This window comes from Heterodontus francisci, chromosome 14 (assembly GCF_036365525.1).
Source record: "Heterodontus francisci isolate sHetFra1 chromosome 14, sHetFra1.hap1, whole genome shotgun sequence".
NCBI lineage: Eukaryota > Metazoa > Chordata > Chondrichthyes > Heterodontiformes > Heterodontidae > Heterodontus > Heterodontus francisci.
The window spans coordinates 48,855,169-48,879,518 of NC_090384.1; the positions used below are offsets into that span (position 1 = coordinate 48,855,169).

Here is a 24,350-nt window from a genome sequence, read left to right on the forward strand (position 1 = left end):
CTTTCCTCATAAGACAACATCAATCTAGTAAACCTCCTCTGAATCGCCTCCAACGCATTCACATCCTTCCTTAAATAAGGAGAGCAAAACTGCACACAGTGTTTGAGATGTGGTCTCACCAATGCCCTGTATAACTGAAGCATAACATCCTTACTTTTATTTTCAATTCCTCTCGTAATAAAGGATAGCATTCCATTATCCTTCTTGATTACTTGCTGTACCTGTATACTATCTTTTTGTGACTCCTGCATTAGAACACCCAGATTCGTCTGCACCTCTGAGTTCTGCAGTCGTTCCCCATTTAAGTAATACTCTGCTTTTTTTATTCTTCCTGCCAAAGTGAACAACTTCATATTTTCCCACATTATACTCCATCTGCCTGATTTTTGCCCACTCACTCAACCTATCTATATCAGTCTCCTTGGAATGGAGAAGGTTGAAGGGAGATCCGATTGAAATGTAAAAAATTTACAAAATTTTGAGGGGCTTGGATAGGGTGGAGGTGAAGGGCCTATTTACCTTAGCAGAGAGGTCAGTGACTAGGGAGCATAGATTTACAGTCATTGGTAAAAAGATTAGAGGGGAGATGAGGAAAAGATTTTTCACCCAGCAGGTGGTAGGGGTCTGGAAGTCACTGCCTGAAAGGGTAGTTGAGGCAGAAACCCTCAACTGATTTAAAACAAGTCTGGATGTGCACCTCAAGTGCCGTAATCTTCAGGGCTATGGACCAAATGCTGGAAGGTGAGATTAGAATGGGTGGAACAATTTTCGGCTGGTACAGACAGGATGGGCCAAGTGGCCTTTTTCTGTGCCGTAAACTTTCTATGATTAAAAGGGTACTTAGACCGAAATTTCCAAGAAATTTCCAACTTTCTATGGCACGTTTAGTTGGTAACTACTGCGCAAGTGCAGCAACTTCGTGACATTTAATGCATTTCAATGGAGAGCTTGGCAGTGAGTTGTCATTTTCAGGAAGCTAACACGGAGTGGCACAACTCAGAGCACCTCTTAGATATTTGACTTTAACTGGAGATCTGGGCCTATTTGCTCATAAATAATGAAAAGCGCCAATAGCCTCAGCATTATTTTGGTAGCAGACTAGTGTTGCAATGTCAGGTCCTGGAGCAGTATTCCTTTAACTGAGATGTCAAGAGGTGGTCTCTCGTTATACAGTTGGCTCTGAAGGTTGAAAACAGTACAGGAAAAACTAAACAAATCATGAGGTAGTGATTATATAAGCCAAACTTGAAGATTGTAGAAGGAAGGAAAGACTGAGGGAGGTGAACTCTCAGTTTTAAAGTTATAGAAAAGAATGAGTTCACCTCAGACAAGCTGGTATGTTTTAACATATTAATAGTCACGTATTTACTAGTGTTGCTTTTTGCCATCAGCAGAACAGCAACAGAATATGAGAAAAAATGAAAAGAAAGGTTGAGCCAGGGTATAAGGCCACATCCTTTTTTAACTCTAATTTCAGAATTTTGTTACATAGGTTATTTATTTTCCGTCATATTCATCTGAAGAATCAGGAATATGTTTGCACAGGTGGCAGCAGCCCTTTGGTATCTCGCCCAAATGGTGATTGTTTGCATGAGCCAAGTCAATGAGTATCAACAGCCTATTAAATCAAGGGAGGTGGTGGGGGGGGCATCACCACCGAGCTGCATACTGTTTTCACCTCATGTGAGCATAGTGTGCTTGCCAACAGGAGCTGCACTAGCCAAATTTCCTCTCCCTTGCCCAGAATTACTGAGATCAGTTGTAGCAGCTCAACTGCTGCTGCACCCAAGGCAAAGTAACTCAGTACAGATCAGGGATCAGAACTGGAAGTGATGCAGTACCATGCCAGAAAATGCATTTGCTCACTGATCGAGTAGGGCAGACATTGCAACTGCTCTTTTTATGGTCACTGTGGTGAATATTCTCTTGAGTTTGACTGATTCTTGTGTTGGTTGCAAGTTAATTAAACTCTGGGCAAATGCAGATTCAGTTGGCAACATGTCTTTTTCACATTTCCTATTTTCCATACAGACTGATGCATCAACTGTTTTATATCTGCCCTGTTAATTTATTTTAAAAAGTATGTGGGGTTGCAGGGATGGTCTAGGGTGTTCTGGTATGAGCTCCTTGGGTCACTAATCATTTTAATTTGTACAGTTGCTGTGGACAGGAAGAGTCAACTTACTATGCTATTTGGAGTGACAACAAAACGTTGGATGAGGTCATCATCTCTGCTGCCATGCTGAATGAGCACATGCCTCACATTGTTATGGATGGACTACACAAGGTATTTGCCAAACTGATTTTGCCCCAAACTGACTGAACAAAATACAGAAATATGCAAAATTGGGGCTGGGTGATAGACTGTGTGAGTATTTTGTCCTTTTACCTCTGGGATCTGAGGTAAAATTGAGGCCAGGCTGATGGGTTGAAAAATTCTCTCTTTACTGGCTATAATGGCTCAATGTGAATTAAGTTTGGACAGTCTCATATTAGTTCACAGTGAATTTGGGTCCACAGGGAAAAGATCTTCAAATTTGGCATAAAAATGTCAGTTGCCTTTTCAAAATCACTTGGATGGCTGATGTGAACTACGAAAAATGTCACAATTGTATTTGGGGATGTTTTGCTAAAGTTGGGGTGAAGGCACCTTGATTGGGAAAGAGTAAACGAAAAGTAACTTCTCTCTCCAGCATCATGTGCTGTACTTCAACTGATGATGTTGCTGACATTACATAATTGAAATTCTTCCATCCCTCCTCTTGATGAACACAAAAAAGTCATGCTATTAATGATAATGGAGCTGAATGTTATATTACTCCACTGTATTGACTTCTCTGAATATCATGTAACATTAGTATTAAGTGATTGTAATGTCTAATGTGTGATACTGATTATAGCTGATTGCAGAAACAGGAAGACCATTATGGCCAACAAGCCCATCTCTCTTTCACAGATCAACCCTATTTACCCACCTTCTCAGTCAATCACTTCTGTCTTTAGAGTCTCGGGCTGGGTTTTTATGCTGGCGACAGGGGTCTCGATGTTCGGAAAAAGCAACGCTGAGAACCCCGTGTTGCCTCTTCTCTGGAAGGTCTGCCGAATCTAGTGCCAATCAGGCACTTAAGTGGATAGTGGCAGGCCTTCCACAGGATCAAGGACCCACCGTCACAAGTCCTGCTCTTGGAGAGCTGCCAGCCAACCAGAGGCCGGCAGCTCTTCCACTGAGCAATGGCACTGTGGAGACGGTGGCTGCTGCCAGAGGAGCAACTACCCAGCAGCGGCACTGCATCCAAGCCACAGGTATGTCAGGGTGGGAGGGGTCTCGTGGGGTGGGGGCCGCGGGGAAGGAGGGTCGCTAACAAGGGCCGGGAGTTGGCTGTCAGTGGGCCCTGCCCCTTCCTGATGCTCAGTCCCTTGTTCAGGCACTAAGTGCCTTTTAATGAGGGATGCAGCCCACATGATTTTTCATGCTGTGCTTCCCGTGTGGCGACAGGATTGGCCACTGCATAGTTAATTGCAGCGGCGGCAGGCTGAGGCCCTTAATTGGGGATTAATTGTCCAATTAAGGGCCTCAATTGGCAGTAGGGCGGGAAGGCCGTTCACAGGCCTTCCGCTCCAGACTAAATATTGGCGGAGACGGGATGCTGGCGGCCTCCGCCATCCCACCTGATTTTATGCTCTCCCCACCTCCAAATCCGCCTCGGGGGAGAGCATAAATTACCCCCCAGGAAAAAGTTTCTGAACAATGTCCTGATATCTTTAAAATCAATCTTTATAAGCAGTCAGGGCCTTAGTTTAAAGTCTCATCCAAAAGACAGCGACCGTTTGTTAGTACATGCTGATAGCTTAGGTTTTGTGCTCCACTGCTGAAGTGGGGTTGAATCCAGTTTTGGCTCAGGCAAGATAGCTGTCAATTGAATCAAACTCTCTCTAAAATTTTAGCCTTTAATAGACTCTTTGTACTGTAAGTAGACTGAACCAAAATGCTGGGCCATCACCAATAGGGGACATTTCTCAAAATTTCTTAAACTTATTCAAGGACAGGAGTAGTAAATGTGAGTTAGATGTCCAGACCCTTTCTGCACCTCTGTTTGTATTGCATTAGTCTTGGACTGCTATCAGTCTTACATTGGAGCTGCTGCTTTGTGTGTTGAATGAATCCACAATCACTTAGCGTTCACTTTTATTTTAAGCGAACAGTGTAATTCCATGTAGTGCTCCTAATAAACTGCCTTGCTCTAATGGGGACAGGTCAGTGTTCAAGATTTCAGTTATTCTGCTGTGGTAGTTACTGAATGGAGGCCAGGTAATTTTCAGGTTGTGGAAGGGGCATAGAAAAACTCTAGCTCATTTGAAGGAATAACATTGCTTCCTTGCTAATGAGCAAAGGAGGATGTGAAACAACAATGAATTCCAGTGCTTTGAATTTTTCAGAGCTGAGCAGACTGTAAATGTGGCACCAGAGACAGAACCAATAAGAACTCTTAAAGGCAGCAGCTAGATGGTGTTATGACCGACTGCTGCAGTCAAAGCCCCCAATCAAAATATACGATTCTGATTGTGGTGGGAGAAACGCACTATTAATTCAATCCTGTCCCTCCACAGATCGCCTAACATATCATTTTAAACTTTCCAAATTTAATAAAAAGACCCAGCCAAATTGTACCATCTATTAACCCCTGAATGGGGCTAACCAAACCAGGTGTCTTTAAATCAACAAATTAACTGTTTAATTCGAAAAACTAAATTCTTAAACACTACTAAGAAATAAATGACATTTAAAATAGAAAAAATAAGAGTCCTTGCAAATTTACAGTTCAATGTTGCTTGAAATTCTCACAGCTGTCAGATGGGGGAAAAAGGTTCTTCAACAGTAGAACAGTCCGTAGTCTAATTCCAGCAGTAAGTGATGCTTTCCTTCTCCAGCGATGAATTTCCACAATTAACAACTTGCAAACTCTCTTTAAATGAATCAATTTGGCTTTAGAATTTTTTGAAGGGTGAACGATTGTCACAGTCGAACTTCCCTTCCTTCAGTTTAAATTAGCAGAGATCTCTGTTTTGGCTTGACTTCTTTTAGAATTTTGAGAGATAATGAACAAACAGACTAAATTCTCTTCCATCAGTTTAAATGGTCTGTTTCTCCTTTCAGGTGCTAACACACAGCTGTCTCTCTGTTTCTCCAGCTAGAACAGACTTTCTCAACTAAAAAGCCAGTTTAAAAGATAATTGCAACATTGTATATCTGGTCCTGGGTCTCTGAATGGCTGTTGCTGGGTAACCAGGATGCATTCTTTGAAGCTGGTTGGTTCCCTCTCCGTATGCTTGTATCTAAAGGCAACCAAAATGCACTTTCTCTAACTCCTGAGGCTTGCTGGTTCTTAAAGCAGAACGGCTCCTTTGCTGTCTTAAAGATACACCACATATTTCCTTGGAGGGAAAAAAGACAGGATCATGACAATGCTATAAGATTTTTGATAAGGTAGGCATGTTTTATACCCCCTTCTAAGGTGGGAACAGACTTGGCAGCACAACAGCTTGTTGTGAATCGACTTTATTAAGATAAAGGTAAAGACGAGTTTGTTAAGTTCTCAGATAAACTATTCGTAACAAACTCAGGCAGTGATTAACAGTCTAACACAGATACTACTCATATTAGTTGCTGGGCGGCAGAGCACACGACTCTTTCTCTTGCAGCTTTGGTCTTCAAGTTTTCGCTTTCTCTCTCGTCTCTTGTTGTTCTCTGCCATGCAGTGGCAAAGTCACAAGCTAACTTATTCTGGCAGCTTTACAGTTAACCCTCCCCTCATACCAATCAGTGTATTAAAGGATGTCTTTCTTAACCAACCAAGGATCGTTTTGTGATTGCCAACCTTTTCATTTACGCAATTAATACATAGAAAAAGTCTTTGTGTTAACCACCTTATCTCAATGCTTGTACTTTTCCGAGGATGCCTTATCTCACTACGAGACAAAACTATGCAGCACTGTCTGTTCTCACAGTCTAACACTTTTTGCTGCAAGTAAGCATTTTAAAACTTGACAATCTCCCAGAATCCCTCTGCCTTGACATCTTGCCTGTACTGTGCACTATTTCTTAAGTTTTCCACTTTACCATACTGCAAAGAAGGATTCTAATAAAGCTAAATGTTAGTGTATAATAACAAGTCATTTGTTAGTTTGTCGTAGCTAAATGCTAACAATTAGTATGCTGTTTAGTGACTTTTAGCAACCTAATGAGTAGGCCCAAAGCCATATTGCACACTGATGTACTACGTGCTCATTTTTACCTGACTGGGTGACAATAATGTGTTCTTCTTTGACCTCCTTATCTCGAGAGACAGTGGGTAAGCGCCTGGAGGTGGTCAGTGGTGTGTGGAGCAGCGCCTGGAGTGGCTATAAAGGCCAATGCTAGAGTGACCGGCTCTTCCACAGGTGCTGCAGAAAAATTTGATTGTCGGGGCTGTTACACAGTTGGCTCTTCCCTTGCGCCTCTGTCTTTTTTCCTGCCAACTGCTAAGTCTCTTCGACTCGCCACACTTTAGCCCCATGTTATTGCTGTGAAAAAAAGAAACCTGAAGGTATTTTATTCAGCAACTTGTGATTTATATTTGTGGCAGGAAAATGATTTTTTTAAAAATCTTATCTGGTAGAATGAGAGGAGTAGATTTGATCAATCTAAAAGAAGTATAGGAGAAACCAGGTATGGAATGCAATTGCTTAGAAAGCCATTTGACTGCCCCATCGAAGTGAATTAAAAAAGGATGCCAATTGCAACTGTGGAAACTTCGACAGAAGGAAAGGAGTCAGTGTCTGAAAAGCGAAGTGAGAATTCGAAGTGTCTAAAACACTGCACTGCAAGATTCCTGAAGAAATTCACATCCAGTTTTCAGGAAAGTTATTGAAATGAATGAAAATATATCATGCACAGCACAGTTGATCGTCTAAACCTGAAATAATTCACTGTGTTTAACTTGTACCTGCCAGGAGCAAAGCAAAATCAGCAAGTTCAAACCAAATTGTTTTGGGAAAAAATTTAATTTTCAGTTAAAATCAGTTCTTTAAAAAAAATCGTATTTTGAAATTTTATTTCATGTTTAATGAATTACAGGTTCATCACACCTCTGTTCAATTTCACAAGTTAATTATATATTTGCTTGTGAGTCAATTGCATTAGTGCATGAAATACAAAGCGTGTAAGAAAGGGCATCGTGCAGTAGAATTTGGGAGGGGAGAGGATCATGAATATTCAAGTGTAGGCTGCTCAGCACACTCTTATTCAAAATGGCAGCCCTGACTGGATTAGAGGGGAGCTAGTCCACTTCAAATATCTCCAAAACTTAGCTGGTTGGTGATATTCAAATTACAGTAGTACTGATTCTGCTGCCAGCAGCGACAAATAAAATTCTCATAAATTGAGTAATTTCTAGTAGGTTATTTCTTGTGGCCATACTGTATTTCACAAGGGTTCGGTTTGGATGTATTATCTTTCCTGTTCGGCAGGGGTTGTTCTCCTCCTTTTGTTTCATTCCATGTTCCAAACCTTTCATTTTGCTTGGCTCAATGGAGAAAGAGAAGTACAATTAGAGCAAATCTCAGCTTTTTAAACCTGTGATGCCCAGTAATTGCTATTTTAAATGGAAATCCACATCTATCATTCCCTGAAGTGACATTAGCAATTTGAGACTTTTGTCCTGGGGACAGAATAGTCAGACAGATGAGAGCTAATAAGCATTCAGATCTTTGACTGGCAGTATCAATTCCTGTCTATGTGCAGGAGTGTGATGGTGAATGTTCGAAGAATAGCACTTCATTTTTCTAAAGGAGTTCATCTATGTGGTTGTGACATTGAAATCAAATGAAAGTAATAACCTGCAAAGTGTTCAGTCTTCCTGTATTGACTTGAGTAATTCATCAAATGGAAAACAGAGGCAGAATCTGTTACAGAAGCACTTGCAGTAAGATAGTTAGAGATAACACTGCGCATTCTGTGTTGGATATATAGTCCTCCTGTGGTATTGCTCATGAACCAGTTGCATTCTCATGGACAATCGAATTTAAAATTCTCACCATTGTGTTTAAGATGTTACATGGAAATTTTCTGGGAATAGGGATTGGGAGTGGGGGGTGGGGTGGCAGAATGTGTACAGCTGCTTAAACAATTCATATCCTGAAGTTGCACCAAAGGTGCACAGAGTATTTGAATTAATTTACCTCAGTAAACTTGCATGGAATTCCCTCAATTGTTGAACAGTAACTTTCTGGCATAACTACAGCACAACTGGCATGGCCCTTTTGAGCTGAATAACCTGTATCTGTGCTGTAAATAATATGTAAAAATTAACTGGGGAAATCAAGTCCAATATGTCACAAGAACATGCACCAGTTTGACTTTTTCAATTTCCCACACCAGCTGTCCTTGTTACCTCACTGTGTGAGATTGATAATTTATTGCTGATTTTGTGCTATGGCCCATTTTCAGAAGAAACTAGGTGAAGCTTACTTAACAGGCAAATGAGACAGTAACTTTCTATAATCTGAAGTGGATTTAAACTAAGATCCCAAAGATAACCCATTGTACCACCCAGCCCCTAATATATCTTCATTGAATATTCATCTAACCTAAGTGACTTCACCTCTCTTTAGAGATGGTCTGGAAAGGGTGAATTAAGCAAATATGAACTAATTCACTTGGCTTGTATTCCTTTAAAATCATTTATTTCCCTTCCTAACCAGGTGTTAGAGAATTACAACAAGGGGAAAACAGCTTTACTAGGAGCAGCGAAGGTAATGGTCAGTCCGACAGAGGTGGATTTGAATCCTGACATGATTGTTCAGCAGCAACCTCAACCAATAGAGCATGGCGACCAAAGGAGGAACACCAGTCTAAAGTAAGAGCACACCACAGTAAATGCAGTGGTAAAATATACAGAAAGTCCAAAGCCGGAGATGGGGGTAAGGTATGGGTTATGGCTCAAGTTCTTCTGTTTGCTTTGTTGAAGGTAAAAATTCAGAGAACCTTAATAACTGATCTGTGCCTGCACATCATGAGACAGAAAAGTGGGAGGAAGATATACCTCTCTTGGGGAAAAAAACATAGTTTTTCTGTTTAGTTGTCGCTTAAACGCCCACTCAAAAACAGGATTTTCTGCTCCAAAACTAAAGGGGTGGCAAATGTAAGTGACACATGTCAGAACCTAACTAAAATTTAAAGGAAGGCAGACAGAATAGTGTATGAGATCCAGCTCTTGCACGGAATGTATTTATAAAACGATGGCTTGTTGATTCATATTGTATCACTTAAAAAAAAAACTCCTCTAATGCTCCACTTTTCTGTGTCCTTTTTCTGGAAGGGTGGGGTTGATTAAAGATGGGCATTTCTCTGCAAGTGGCTGTCAGTTCTAACGCAGTGTAACACAGACACATAAACCGAGATTTGAAGTGCAGCTTCTAATGTTGGGCACAGGTCTCTCTTGGATTGCAATTTTCAGTCTTGGTTGGTGGAGCATGTAACTAAGTTGAGATAGTGGGTTAGATAAGTCAAATGAGGGAACATTCCACAACCTTGCTTAGACTTCACTTAGAATACTATATCCAGTTTTGGCCCACTATATCTAGAGGCTTTGGAAAAGGGTCAGAGAAGGGCTGCAAAATTTATTCCCAGTTTAAACCTCTTTATCTTCAAGAGTTAGGTCTATATGATTTAGAGATATGTAGACTCGGATGATTTACTGGAAGTGGATAAAATAATGAAGGAATTAGATTGCGTGCATGTTCAAAGAAGAAAGGAAGAATGTGTTGATTTTTGATATTCTAATTAGATAAGTTAGGTAAGATGATGCGTATAAATTATGCAAGAGAAGAAATAGGTTGGATGTAAGGCAGTTCTTCCTTTCCCAGAGAATAGTAGCTCTTTGAACCAAATTGCTGGCTTATGCTGATCTGTTATATTGCTTCAAGAAAGAGCATTATTGTAAGTGTGTTGAGATTGGCCACTGCACCAAAGATCACCTCATATAACAGGTAGGTATCAAATAATATTTAGTGATGATTAATATAATCTCCTTGTCTAGTTTTAATCTCTTACAGGGATTGGAGAGTATTTTCCCAGATGTTTCGCCCTAACTGGATTTGGGTTTTGATTCCATTTTTCAACTGTCCCAGGAAATGGCATGGCATGTAGAGGGTAAAGAGTCCCTTAATTTCCAACTGTATGAGACAGGCCAGGTGAATTTTTCCTGACGGACATTTTTGCATGCTCATAACCATCACAATTTTCTGAACAAACCAAGTATGCCCTCCTTTCCCTTCTCACCCTTCCTTCTATTTGCCTTCAGTCTCAAGGAAGTACAGAATAAAAACCCAAAAATTACAAACTCCGTGATTTAAGTATTAGCAACTAGTTGGCTGAGGTTGGAGCTGTAACCGCTGCATGCATTTTGAATACCAGATTGTTGCATTGACCCCCTTTTTAATGCAATGTTTCATTATTATTCTGTCATTGTAACTGTCTGAATCAGCCTGAGAGCCAGAAAGTACTCCACTTCAGGCCACATGTTGCAGTAAAGTAGTATTTTTATCTCTCTTAGATTTTCCTCCACACAATGCATTGTTTCTTTTGCCAGTTTTTCTGCTGTCTAACCAACAGTTTGGTGATGCCGAGACTGGAGAGGAAAACGCCAGCTATTAATTGCTGCTTCACCCCGTACCAAAATCCTAAGTTCACACTTTCCCCAATGACTGTGGTTAGAGTTCCAGGCCTGTTATTCCACAACAAAATGCTTTGTCCTCACTCTACTTTTGGCAAATGAGAAGTATTGTACATTTCTTATTGTCAGAAATGCTGATAACTACCAGTTTATCAGATTTTCTGTTCTCTTGAAGCCAGTTACGTGGACACCAGCAGCCGTCCTATGTGTCACTCAAGTGAACATTATTCATGTGCTCACTTTGATATTTAGTGTAGAAAAACTAATTGACCAGCGAGAAAGGGAATGGACTGGGAGGGGAGCTGTACTGCAAATGGTGTTAAGTTGCTCTTTTGATTAGGGTTGTGAACAAAAATGGATTGGTTCAATGTAATGGTTGTTGTCCTGGAAAAATTGCAGAACTGCTAGTGCTTGATTTAATACAATAAGAAGTGTGCAATACCTTTCTTTCTTGGAAAGTATAATCAGGACAATGTTTTTGGGCGCTTTTATGTTTGGCACTTCTGTAATTTGGATCGTAGGACAGTGATATCCATTCAGTGGCTCCAACAGCAGGATCATGGGTCCATATTTTTCTAGGTCTTTGGTTCTGATGTTGGATACAAGACTTGATTTTAGCAATACAAACTTGGCACAAGGACATTGGTTCCCCAGTATCTGAGGGTAAAAAGGGGGGGGCGAGTGATAGGACAGGGAAGGACAAATGCAGACTTCTTTGTGGAAGATTGAGTATATTTTTGCAATGCTGTGAGTTACTGTTAACTCCATCAGACAGATTTTGCTCTCAGTGAATGGGAGCTATTCTATCACCCTACCTCAATCAGGCCCCAATTTTTCTCTCAGGGGTTCGAGGGCACAGGTTCAAAAATTTACATGTGTAACTACTGCTGTGTGGAATCTTGCAACCTGCTTTTTTATTATTTTTAATCTATAATGTTTAGTCTGTGTCATAATTTTCTCTAAGTGTTGCTTTGCCCTTCTGATCATCTTTTAATGTGTTTATGCATTTTCTTATATTCATCCCAATGAGTCCCTTCCCCTTTTTCCCTGCAGTATTTGTAAAGGTTGTTTTTTCTCTTTATTACTTTTAATTTTTAATCCACTTAAGGTCATACTTGTTTATTTTGAGCCTGTTGATGTTCAGTATGTTTTATCCTGCATGCTCCATATTATACCTTTAAAGGTATTCTATTTGTTGTCTGCTGAAGTGTTGTTGAATAACCTTCCCCTGTCTATTTACTTTAGTTGTTCCCTCTTTTTTAATTCAGCCTTTGAAATTTGGATAAATCAAAAATTGCATTGACTTGTTGCCTGAATCAAAGCCAGTCTGACTCTGGTCATGTGCAGTGTTGACTTCATGTTGGACCATGAGCCGCATTTTTTATCCCACATCACGTCTATCCCAAGGTGGCATTCTTCTCCCTCACGATGTTGACCACAAACACACCTGCTTCGCCCCACTGCTGCTGAAACCCTAATTCATATTTTAATCTCCTCCAAAATCAAATTCTCAAATACTCTACTAAGCTGTGTTCCTTTCTTCATCTTTTATCAGCTAATTAAGAATTTTGCTGCCCACGTCCTTTCCCATACACCCTTCAGATCTCTTCACAGTATTGCTTCATATTATCTGAGCAAACTTCAGTCATATGTACTAGGCCATACCCTGTGTTTTTCTGCCTTCAAACTAACTCTTGATCCCTCCTTCCTTCATTCCATTGGAAGCTGACATTTTTTTTAGCCAATATGCCCTTGTTCTCTGATTTCTCTCCCTGATTCACTTCACTTTGCTGTCTTTCTCCCTGCTTTCAGATGCCTCCTAAAGGCCCTTGGCCTCTTCCTATTCTTTCCTCAAATTATTGTTCCTTGTCCACCTCTTCTTCCCTTGTAAAGCCTCGGAACAGTTATTTCATGTGAGGAACGCTATGCGAGTGTAAGGTACTGTTGAGTTATTGGCACTTTTATATTGATAATATACTGTTAGCTCTATGGGTTCTACTGCTGAAAATGTGTAATGGAAGAAAATGCCATATCTCCAGTAGCTGGATACAAAATGTTTATTTCCTGCCTTACAAGAACAATCCCCCTCCCCCTCCCCCAACCATATCAGTGTGGTATTTTCATTTTCATGCCTTCCAGAACAACGCTGCCTATTTATTGCAGGTCAATGCTGAATTAAAAGAAATATTTTGCTGTGGACTCATTCTCAAAGCTTTGCATTTAGACTGTTCCAAAATCATTTCATGTAGGGTTCTGCAGCTAGTAGAGAAAGGAATTGAAAATGCCCAGTAGTTTGGCCTAAATTCAAACCTAGTTGCCTATCAACAGCCTACTCTAAATAGTGTCTACAGGACTGGTTTTACTGTCCAATGCACCTGGAGAAGTTGGTGAATAGGCCTTGCACTAGGGCCCTCTTAAATTAGAGGATTTGCAGGAAGTGAGCAAGACCAGGGAAACGTAGCCAGGTAAGTGAAACTTTTTTCTTTCTGCTTCCCCAGAGATCTTTGATCTGGGAGGTCTTCTGACTACTGCTTTAGGAGAGCAGTCAGTAGTTGTTAAAGATGGCAGCAATTCCCACATACATGCCAACGTAGAAAACTAGCAAAAATGACAAATAGCTGCAAAAAGAATGACATGGCTTCAAAATAATTGAGAGCTCCATAACAACTCTGAATATAAGAACATAGGAAATAGGAAGAGAAGTAGGTTTTTCAAGCCTGCTCCACCATTCGCTAAGATCATGGCTGATCATCTAACACAACTTCACTTTCCTGCATTATCTCCAAATCCCTTGATTCCCTTAGTATCCAAAAATCTATCAATGTCTCTTGAATATACTCAACAACTGAGCATCCACAGCTCTGTGGGGTAAAGAATTCCAAATCACATCCATTTGAGTGAAGAAATTTTTCCTCATCTCAGTCCTAAATAGCTGACGCTATTTTCTGAGACTGTGACCCTCGTTCTAAACTCCCCATCCAGGGAAAACATCCTCCCAGCATCTACCCTGTTAAGACCCTTAAGAATTTTCTATATTAAATGAGATCACCTCTCATTTTTCTAAATCATGGGGAATATAGGCCTAGTCTACTCAATCTCTCATCATAGGGCAATCTTCTCATCCCAGGAATCAGTCTAGTAAACCTTTGTTGCATTCCCTATAAAGCAAGTATATTCTTCCTTAAGTAAGGCAATCAAAGCTGTCCATAATATCACAGGTGTGGTCTCACCAAAGCCCTGTAAAATTGCAGCAAGACTTTCTTACAATTTATTTACTGTTATATTCCAATAATTTTGTAATAAAGGCTAACATACCATTTGCCTTCCTAATTGCTTACTGTAGCTGCATTTTGACTTTCAGTAATTCGTGCACGAGGACACTCCCGGTCTCTCTCAGTCCTAACATTTCAGTCTCTCATCATTTAAAAAAAAAAATTCTACATTTCTGTTTTTTCCTATGAACGTGGATAACTTCATATTTCTCGAGATTTTATTCCATCTACCAGATTCTTGTCCACTCAATTAACCTATCTATATCCTTTTGCAGTCTCTTTTGCAGCCTCCTCACAGCTTCCTTTCCAGTTTTGTACCATCTGCAAACTGACCCATTGTATGTAAAGATAAAGAGTTAGACTGAAAATGAAGTGGGACATAGACTTGGCATAACCTACAGTGTAGATGTGCTCAACATTCCATCTCTTTTATTGCAGTGCACAAAAGCAGTAATGACAGCAGCGATGAAATTACCGGAGGAGCCCATTGATGCTGAAGGATTAAGAATTATTTCTATCATCCCTCACCACCCCTCCCACAGAAAACTTTAATTTTTGACATCTAATTTGATGCATGTATCAACATTTTAGAATCTACACTGATTCTGAGTTTGCATACCAGTATTTTCTTTAATTAAGTACAGTACATCATCACTTCAACCTTGGAGAGAGAAGCAGAGTTAACTTTTCAGGTCTGACCTTCTGATGAAGGGTCACAGATCTGAAACGGTAACTCTGCTTTTCTCTCCACGGATGCTGCCTGACCTGCTGACTATTTCCAGGACTTTCTGTTTTTATTTCAGATTTCCAGCATCTGCAGTATTTTGCTTTTATTATCACTTCAACCTTACTTTCTACAGGAACAGTGATAGGAATTGATAAATGAAGCAAGTTGATGTATTCGCATCAGGAAATAGCCATCTTCTCTCAAAAAAAAAACTGGACTTAGCCTTGAAGAAAATGAACCTTCAAGTAAGGAACAGGCAGATATGCCCCAGAAAGTTCATTTTGAGGAAAACAAAATGTTTTTAGAAGGAACCATCTGATTCTGACAGGTTCTAATCTCACTTTCCAAATGATCTGACTGGTGATATTGACAACTTCCAGTGCCACTGAAAAAAGTTGGCATTTCTTGTAAAAAGCTGATATATGGATTGAGAAGTTGACTGTCAGAAATGGTTGACATGTATGTTTCTGCCCCCATTTCTGGGCACTGAAGGCTGCCTGAGGGAGAGACTTCTACCAGGGGCACGTTAGGGTATGATGATAACCTCAACTCAGAAATATAGTGGGGTTCAGGCGATTGCTAGTAGAGGGCACTTCAGGTGCAGTCAATCTGCATGATGCTCAGGTGATGACAGGAGACGGGACAGTGATGAAATTACCGGAGGAGCCCATTGACGCTGAAGGATTAAGAATTATTTCTATCATCCCTTCCCCCCCCCCCCCCCCCCCACCACCACCACAGAAAACTTTCATTTTTGACATCTAATTTGATGCATATAGTAACATTTTAGAATCTACACTGATTCTGAGTTTGTATCTCAGTATTTTTGTGAATTGCACTTAATGGTTTTATAGGGATTATAGTAACAAAGTAACAAGTCATTCTTGGAGTATGCCACTTTAAATCTTCTTCATCAGATGATGTGAGACCAAAGATGTAATCTTTGCTTATAGCCACGTGTCCACGTGGAGAGAAAAAATTGACTCCCAAGTTCCATTGTTGTTGAAAATGTTAGTATGATGCACTGACTATATATGCTGCTGCTGGTTCTTAACCAATGTCCTAGTAGTTCTTAACATCTGTTTAAAGTAACATGAGTTATGGTTTCAGTCTGTAGCAATATGAGGAAAGAATGAAATAACACCTAAAAGAAAAGGGGATAAAAGGAGAAACTGAACAGTGTGGCAGGCTTGTGTAAATTATATGGTAAAAACTTAGCCTGTTTGGAATTTGCAAATCTTCAGTGCATGAAGATTGAAATCTAGCTGGAGAGAATTTTGCTGTATTTTATACTAGTGTTATGGCAAGTTCCAAGATTGTTGAACTACCCCACTGTAAAAATTTCCAAATAAATCACATCTAAACATTTAATTTTATGCACCTTGATTACTCACCAAAACAGATGACATTTTAAAAGTGTGATAAAGTCAGAGGTAATAAAGCAAGTACAAATTTACTCGGTAGATGAAGCAAAGAATATTATCAACACCTTTGGCATAATTGATATTTGTAAAGCAAATACATGGTTGAGAAATTTGAAAAACATTTTTTGGTATGAAGTAATGTAATATTCGAGCAACTAAGTTTAACCAGCCGAAAGAAGAAATTAATCAGTTAATTTGCTGATCGGATTGTTGTACTGTCTTGTGGATAATTGTGAATATAGAAACTTGCACAATTAAATGTTCCATCACAGACTATTTCTAAGTCTTCAAAACGCTGACCACATCCAAAATGATTCTAAGTTTACTCTCTAGTAAGCTGTCAACTAGGTACATTTGAGGAAAATATTTAAGAATGAGCAGTCCATATTCCTGATAGATAATCCTATTGAATCCATAAAATACAATATGGATGTGCTGCATAGATGGAGCAAACTAAATCTTCGCAGTGAGCTCAATAACCCAACAGAGAGGCTTAAATTTGTGCAGTGTGGCGAATCATTCCGGAGTAAATGTATGCACAGCCATATTAGCATTAGGGTTTAAAGACGGGGCATTATGTAGATGTTTTCTCAGAACACAGCTTGATTTGCAATGCCGCTGAAGAAACTCGAGCTTTCCTAGGAATTGTCAATATCAGGGGAAACAAATTGTGTCCAATGAACCTTTTGCTCAAGAACCATCCAGTTGAATTTAAACGTGACATCGGAGCAGATGCCATTGTGGTCAGTTTGTAAATAAACAGGAAATAAATACTCCTTTTGTAACTGAATAAGATTCTATTTGGAATAATAACAGAAAATACTGGAAATACTGAGCAGGTCTGGCAGCATCTGTAGAAAAATAAACAGAGTTCACATTTCAAGTTGATGACCTATCGTCAGAACTGAACAGATTCTGTTTGATCCTGGGTGTCAGATCTCCAAGGGTGCTTTCTGAGTACGTTAACAAAAGAAGAAATATCAGTACAAAAGGAAATTAATGTTCAACAACAGAGAAGCCTTTTAGGATGAGCAACAACCAAGGCCCAAGGTTTAATTTCTAAAAGTGACACAGATGTCCGAAAAACAGAAGTACGAAAGGCAATTCCTGAAATCATTTCACGTTCTGAGGAAAGTAAAAGATGAGTACACTACAAAGTTCAGGTATGATGCCCAACTCTCTTTCCTCATGACTCCATGACATAGCTCATTACCTCTAAGGTTAAGAATAATTTGGGCACTATGGACCGGCTGGGAGTAATAAAGAAGACAGTAGTGATAGTTGCCCATCAAAGTGGATACGTTTGCATTTGTGTTGATTTTCACTGAACTGAGTGGGAGAATTTGGCAAGAAATTGACCAACTGTTCATAGTTGATCAAATGCTAAGAGCAGCTTTTGGATTCAAAAATCTACTCAAAATTGGTATTCCGACTCTGAGTATTGGAAAGTGCTATGGGTTAAAGATTGATCCTTTCCATAGCCCAACTACGTGGCAGTGCTCTCTCCTAAATCCACTGTTATCTGTTGCACCTCAAGTGGTTTCTCCTGCCATGCCTGCAAGGTCATTTCTAGTATACCCCAGAGTTCTACCCTTGGCCTGTTACTCTTCATTTACCTGCTGCCACTGTTGATGTTATCCAGAAGCGCAGAGTCAGCTTTCACGTGTATGCTGATGACAGCCAGCTCTATGGCTGAATTTTACCAGCTCCCTGACACCGTGGATCTTGGTGGGGGGCCTGTAAAATTCTTTGGGGAGAGGCCCGCCTCAACCCCCGACGCGCGAAGGGCCCGTCACACATTACCAGTGGCGGGGGGACCTCGGTGTGGCTCCCCGCCCCTTCATTTAAATATTTAAATGAACATTAATAAGATGCAAATGACTTTACCTGCTGGCGGTGGCCGTCCCAGGCCGATTTTACGGCCGCCGATCGCAACACGCGCGCGTTCGGAACGCCATACGGAGTTCCAAGGCGAGAAACTGGTGGTGGGGAGGACTAAAATTATCAGGGCAGATGAGGGGGAGCAGGGAAAATGTTTTTATTGGCTGTGGGGATGGTGGAAAGGGATTGAAGGACAAAAGTGACGAGGTTGGGGGGGAATGTTCGTGAGTCAGTAAAGTTAATTCAGGGTTGCTGGCCCTAAAATAGACATTGTGAGGGGGTGGGGAGGGAAGGGTTCCAGATTCCAATAAAATTTTAAAACAAGGTTTTAACTAATTTTGCCTTTAAATATTAAAATTCCATCTAAGGTCACCGAAGCCCTTTAAAAATGGTGCCAGCGTCTGTGCGGTGACACCGGCCACCATTTCCGGGGATGATGTCATCGGGGGCGGCCGCTCTGCCCCCTCTATTTAAATGAGTCCCCGCGCGTAATGTCGCAGGGGCTCGGCGGCAGCACTTCCGTGTCGAAAGGCCGCCACTTTCACAGTGCGCTGCCGCAGAGTGCGGCGCACTGATAAAATTCAGCCCTACATCTCACTTCCTCCTGCTGCTGTCATCATTTCCAACTGAATGAGTCAAACATTTCTCCTCAATGTCACTAAAACCAAAGCCATTCTCTTGGCTCCTGTAAAATACCTTGCATCTCTGGCCTTAAATCTATCTTTCAGCATAGTTGTCACCTCAGACTTGGCCCCAGAGGTGAATAACCTTGTTGTATTGCTTAACCCTGTGCTCAGCTTCCTCCCTATTTTCAATCTATCACCAAGGCTACTTTCGTTTACCTTTGCAACATGGCTCATTGCCACTGCTGAAACCCTAAGCCAAGCTTTTGTTCTGCTGCTGGACCACTTGGGTGATTATCATGCCTCCCCATTTCTATTCACGAACCACAGATTATCCAGTATGTCACAATCTGTGTTCTCACCGCAGCAAGGCCCACATTGTTATCACTGCTGTCCTCACCAAGCCCCACTGGCTTTCTGGATCCCAACGACTTGACTCTGATTCTTACCCTTACTTTTAATTCCCTCCATGATCTCTTCCAGCTCTATGTCTCTGAGCACTGACCAGTTCTCTCAACATGGGCCATTTTTCTGTACTACTGATGGCGGCTGTTCCTGCAGCCATCTTACTCCCGAGCTTGGGTTCTTCCCCTCAGCAGCTCCTATCTTCCTTCCTGCCATCCGAAATGTCTGAGACCTCCTTTTCCAACACCAGCACCTCCTTCTCCCCCTCCACTGCCCTTCTCTTTCCCCCCCCCCCCACCCCACTTTTCTACCCCAAACTCGGGGTCCACTTGTTATCCACTATTACATTAAGCACTCTGATGTTTCTCTTTCTATATAAAATAGAAAGAGATATAAAATTGTAAGTTGTTGCACTTCTATTAATTACATTTATAACCCCATTTACTTGATACTATTTCAAATAACTACTGTTAGGAATTTCATATGTAGCAGAACATTTCCAAGGGCAAATGTTGCAAGTACTTAAGAGTGTCTCAATGGTGTTCTTTGCGACATAGATAATATTCTGATTTTCATCCAGGTTGGAATCTTTGCCGAAATAGGACAGCACTCGAGACCAAATCCAATTACAATCAAGCAAAGGAGCAGGCTGGGCAGAAACAAACACCTGTGGCTCAATCATTAACTACAGTAGCATCAACTGGTCCTGATAACCCAGAGAGCTATTGTACAAGATCTGGACATCTTTCAAAACCACCATCCAGAATGTACTTATATAGATGAAAGTCAATGACAGGAAAGTTTAAAGAAAAGCTTTTTTTCATATTGGTTTGGGTAGTGTCAGGTCCCACTTCAATACAAGTGTGACCTCCTTGTTAACTCGAGGGGGTAGCATGTGCGTAGTATGCAGAATATCTTTAAAGGTTCTGACTGCATGTAGTATGAGAAGTTATTTTCCTAAGTGTCTTGGTCATTCGTATTAAATATTTATAGTAACAGTTGTCTGATGGAGCTGTTGTATAGATAGGGCTGATCTATTCAAGAGGAATAGGCTTGTTGTGCCTAATAGTATGCCTATTCTTGAAATTTCCTATTTATTTTTCAGGGATGACAGGTACATATCAGATGCAATTTCCAATTCATTCCACGGCCTTTCTGCAGTACTTTACAGGTTGTTGTTTCTCTAACCCCAAATGCTTATTCTTTGGTGATACACATGGTGCTCCTTTTTCTTTTATCTTTAGCATATATTGCTGGGTGCAAAGCCAATTCCAGTATTTCTGCAGAAAATTTCAATTTCTTCTGACCACATTCTTTGATGACTAAAAAGTTGATTTAGATGATTTGCACAAAAATCAATGATAAATTATTTTTCTAAGAGGTCACAACTGCAGATGACCTGAAGAATGGAGGGATACTCTCCAGGTGATGACATATAGAATGAGTTTACTTAATGGAGTTTTGAAAAATGGTTTCCTCTTAATGGCTCAGTTAATAAAGTCAATATATACTAAATAGGTCCCAAATTCAATATTAGATTTCCACCAGCCTTCAGTAAGAATGTGATGTGAACTCATTGGTTTCAGATTAGGAAGGCTTGGGACGTGGAGATTCAACCAGTGTTCCTGCTCTTAATCACTGTCCAGTGTCTCTACTGGAATATTTGTGTGAATGGTAGGTGAGCCTAGGGCTCAACCATGATGCTTCCGTAGTCAAATAGTCTATTGGCTCTCACTGTATAAGCTTCATAAAGCAAGGTAGAAAAAGGTGACTAGAGTTTATGGAACTATATACCCAGCATGGTTCAGAACTTAATATCAGGTGCCTATTGATTTCCAATTCCATGAAACATACAGGCTTGTTCCAACAGCCTAATGTGCAAAGATACCACCTGATGTAGCTCTAAATCTATAGACAGCTGAAGGTCTAAGTTTGAATCCCAGTTTCTGTTGATATCAGCCAGGATAGCAAATGGAGTACACTACAGTTGGGCTCAGGCAGAGTGAAAAGATCAGTCAGGTTCAAATTGTTTGATTGATCTGGTGGCCCCTTGTTGGGAACATATGTGTGTTATGCACTTTGAATGGTAATAGGATTGGGCTGGGATGTTGTGTCCCTTTACAGTCAAATAGGCTATCAGCACTGTTGTAAAGTTACATTAACAATGATAATTTAGGAAATGTACTAGAATGCAGCAGATACCTGTGGAACAGCAGCTTCCCTTCAGCACCTTCAGAAGACGGGATGGAAAGGGAAAAACATAGGTGACAAAAAGCTTATCTCTCTGAGCATTTAAGGCAGCTTTTGTTTTTGTTATTCTGAAGTTTCCTCTTTTGTTCAGCACTTTCTCCTTTTGATGCTTTGCTCGATTCTAGCTTGTGAATCATCTTGAAGTTATTTCTTCCATTCAAATTTACTTTTCAGTCTGTTCCATTGGCAGACTTATTTGAATATTGCACCTCTAATTTGATTCATCACTGTCATTGTTCCTCAAATTCCCATCTATATCAATTTTCAAGACTATAGCTTTTTCTTTATTCAGGTTTCTCTCTAATTTTAACATAGGAACAGGAATAGGCCATTTAGCCCCTCAAGCCTATTCTGCCATTCAATAAGATCATAGCTGATCTGTGACCAAACCACATATACCCATCTTTGCCTCATTTGACATCAACTGCTGTTTACGAAAGAGTTCCAAGCGTTTTCTACCCTTTGGATGTAGAAGTGTTTCCTAATTACACTCCTGAAAGACCTGTCTCTAAATTTTTAGGCTATATCCTCTAGTCCTAGAATCCTCAACCAATGGAAATAGTTTTTCTGTATCTACCCCACGTGTTCCTCTTTAATATTAGGAAAATTTCAATCAAATTATCCCTTAATCTTCTAAAGTTTAGGGATTACAACCCTAGTTGGTGTTAATTCTCTTTATAATTTAATCCAATGGAGTCCGGGTATCATTCTATTAACTTTACTCTTCACTCCCTCCAGGTTTATTTAATAAACAACAAAATTATCAGTTTATTATAAAACAAGTCAAAGAACAAAGAAAATTACAGCACAGGAACAGGCCCTTCGGCCCTCCAAGCCTGCGCCAATCCAGATCCTCTATCTAAACATGTTGCCTATTTTCTAAGGGTCTGTATCTCTTTTCTTCCTGCCCATTCATGTATCTGTCTAGATACATCTTAAAAGATGCCATCGTGCCTGCATCTACCACCTCCGCTGGCAACGCGTTCCAGGCACCCACCACCCTCTGCGTAAAGAACTTTCCACGCATATCCCCCCTAAACTTTTCCCCTTTCACTTTGAACTCGTGTCCTCTAGTAATTGAATCCCCCACTCTGGGGAAAAAGCCTCTTGCTATCCACCCTGTCTATACCTCTCATGATTTTGTACACCTCAATCAGGTCCCCCCTCAACCTCCGTCTTTCTAATGAAAATAATCCTAATCTACTCAACCTCTCTTCATAGCTAGCGCCCTCCATACCAGGCAACATCCTGGTGAACCTCCTCTGCACCCTCTCCAAAGCATCCACATCCTTTTGGTAATGTGGCGACCAGAACTGCACGCAGTATTCCAAATGTGGCCGAACCAAAGTCCTATACAACTGTAACATGACCTGCCAACTCTTGTACTCAATACCCCGTCCGATGAAGGAAAGCATGCCGTATGCCTTCTTGACCACTCTATTGACCTGCGTTGCCACCTTCAGGGAACAGTGGACCTGAACACCCAAATCTCTCTGGACATCAATTTTCCCCAGGACTTTTCCATTTACTGTATAGTTCACTCTTGAATTGGATCTTCCAAAATGCATCACCTCGCATTTACCCTGATTGAACTCCATCTGCCATTTCTCTGCCCAACCCTCTGCCCAACTCTCCAATCTATCTATATTCTGCTGTATTCTCTGACAGTCCCCTTCACTATCTGCTACTCCACCAATCTTAGTGTCGTCTGCAAACTTGCTAATCAGTCCACCTATACTTTCCTCCAAATCATTAATGTATATCACAAACAACAGTGGTCCCAGCACGGATCCCTGTGGAACATCACTGGTCACACGTCTCCATTTTGAGAAACTCCCTTCTACTGCTACTCTCTGTTTCCTGTTGCCCAGCCAGTTCTTTATCCATCTAGCTAGTACACCTTGGACCCCATGCGCCTTCACTTTCTCCATCAGCCTGCCATGGGGAACCTTATCAAACGCCTTACTGAAGTCCATGTATATGACATCGACAGCCCTTCCCTCATCAATCAACTTTGTCACTTCCTCAAAGAATTCTATTAAGTTGGTAAGACATGACCTTCCCTGCACAAAACCATGTTGCCTATCACTGATAAGCCCATTTTCTTCCAAATGGGAATAGATCCTATCCGTCAGTATCTTCTCCAGCAGCTTCCCTACCACTGACGTCAGGCTCACCGGTCTATAATTACCTGGATTATCCCTGCTACCCTTCTTAAACAATTCTTCAGTCCTCCGGGACCTCACCCGTGTTTAAGGATGCTGCAAAGATATCTGTTAAGGCCCCAGCTATTTCCTCTCTCGCTTCCCTCAGTAACCTGGGATAGATCCCATCCGGACCTGGGGACTTGTCCACCTTAATGCCCTTTAGAATACCCAACACTTCCTCCCTCCTTATGCCGACTTGACCTAGAGTAATCAAACATCTGTTCCTAACCTCAACATCCGTCATGTCCCTCTCCTCGGTGAATACCGATGCAAAGTACTCGTTTAGAATCTCACCCATTTTCTCTGACTCCAAGCATAACATTCCTCCTTTGTCCTTGAGTGGGCCAATCCTTTCTCTAGTTACCCTCTTTCTCCTTATATGTGAATAAAAGGCTTTGGGATTTTCTTTAACCCTGTTTGCTATAGATATTTCATGACCCCTTTTAGCCCTCTTAATTCCTCGTTTCAGATTGGTCCTACATTCCCGATATTCTTTCAAAGCTTCGTCTTTCATCAGCCGCCTAGACCTTATGTATGCTTCCTTTTTCCTCTTAGCTAGTCTCACAATTTCACCTGTCATCCAAGGTTCCCTAATCTTGCCATTTCTATCCCTCATTTTCACAGGAACATGTCTCTCCTGCACGCTAATCAACCTCTCTTTAAAAGCCTCCCACATATCACATGTGGATTTACCTTCAAACAGCTGCTCCCAATCTACATTCCCCAGCTCCTGCCGAATTTTGGTATAGTTGGCCTTCCCCCAATTTAGCACTCTTCCTTTAGGACCACTCTCGTCTTTGTCCATGAGTATTTTAAAGCTTACGGAATTGTGATCACTATTCCCAAAGT

General features: G+C 40.9%; 1 protein-coding gene across 4 annotated transcripts in view; it reads left to right on the plus strand.

Annotated features, from left to right (window-relative positions):
* Positions 1-24,350, plus strand: part of dagla (diacylglycerol lipase, alpha) — a 450,361-nt gene that overhangs the window by 396,234 nt on the left and 29,777 nt on the right. For all 4 annotated transcript variants that reach the window (XM_068046193.1, XM_068046192.1, XM_068046194.1 and 1 more), the window contains 2 exons: positions 2,158-2,287; positions 8,740-8,894. In XM_068046193.1, the coding sequence (XP_067902294.1) occupies positions 2,158-2,287; positions 8,740-8,894 (285 nt within the window). The remainder of the gene's footprint in view (positions 1-2,157; positions 2,288-8,739; positions 8,895-24,350) is intronic.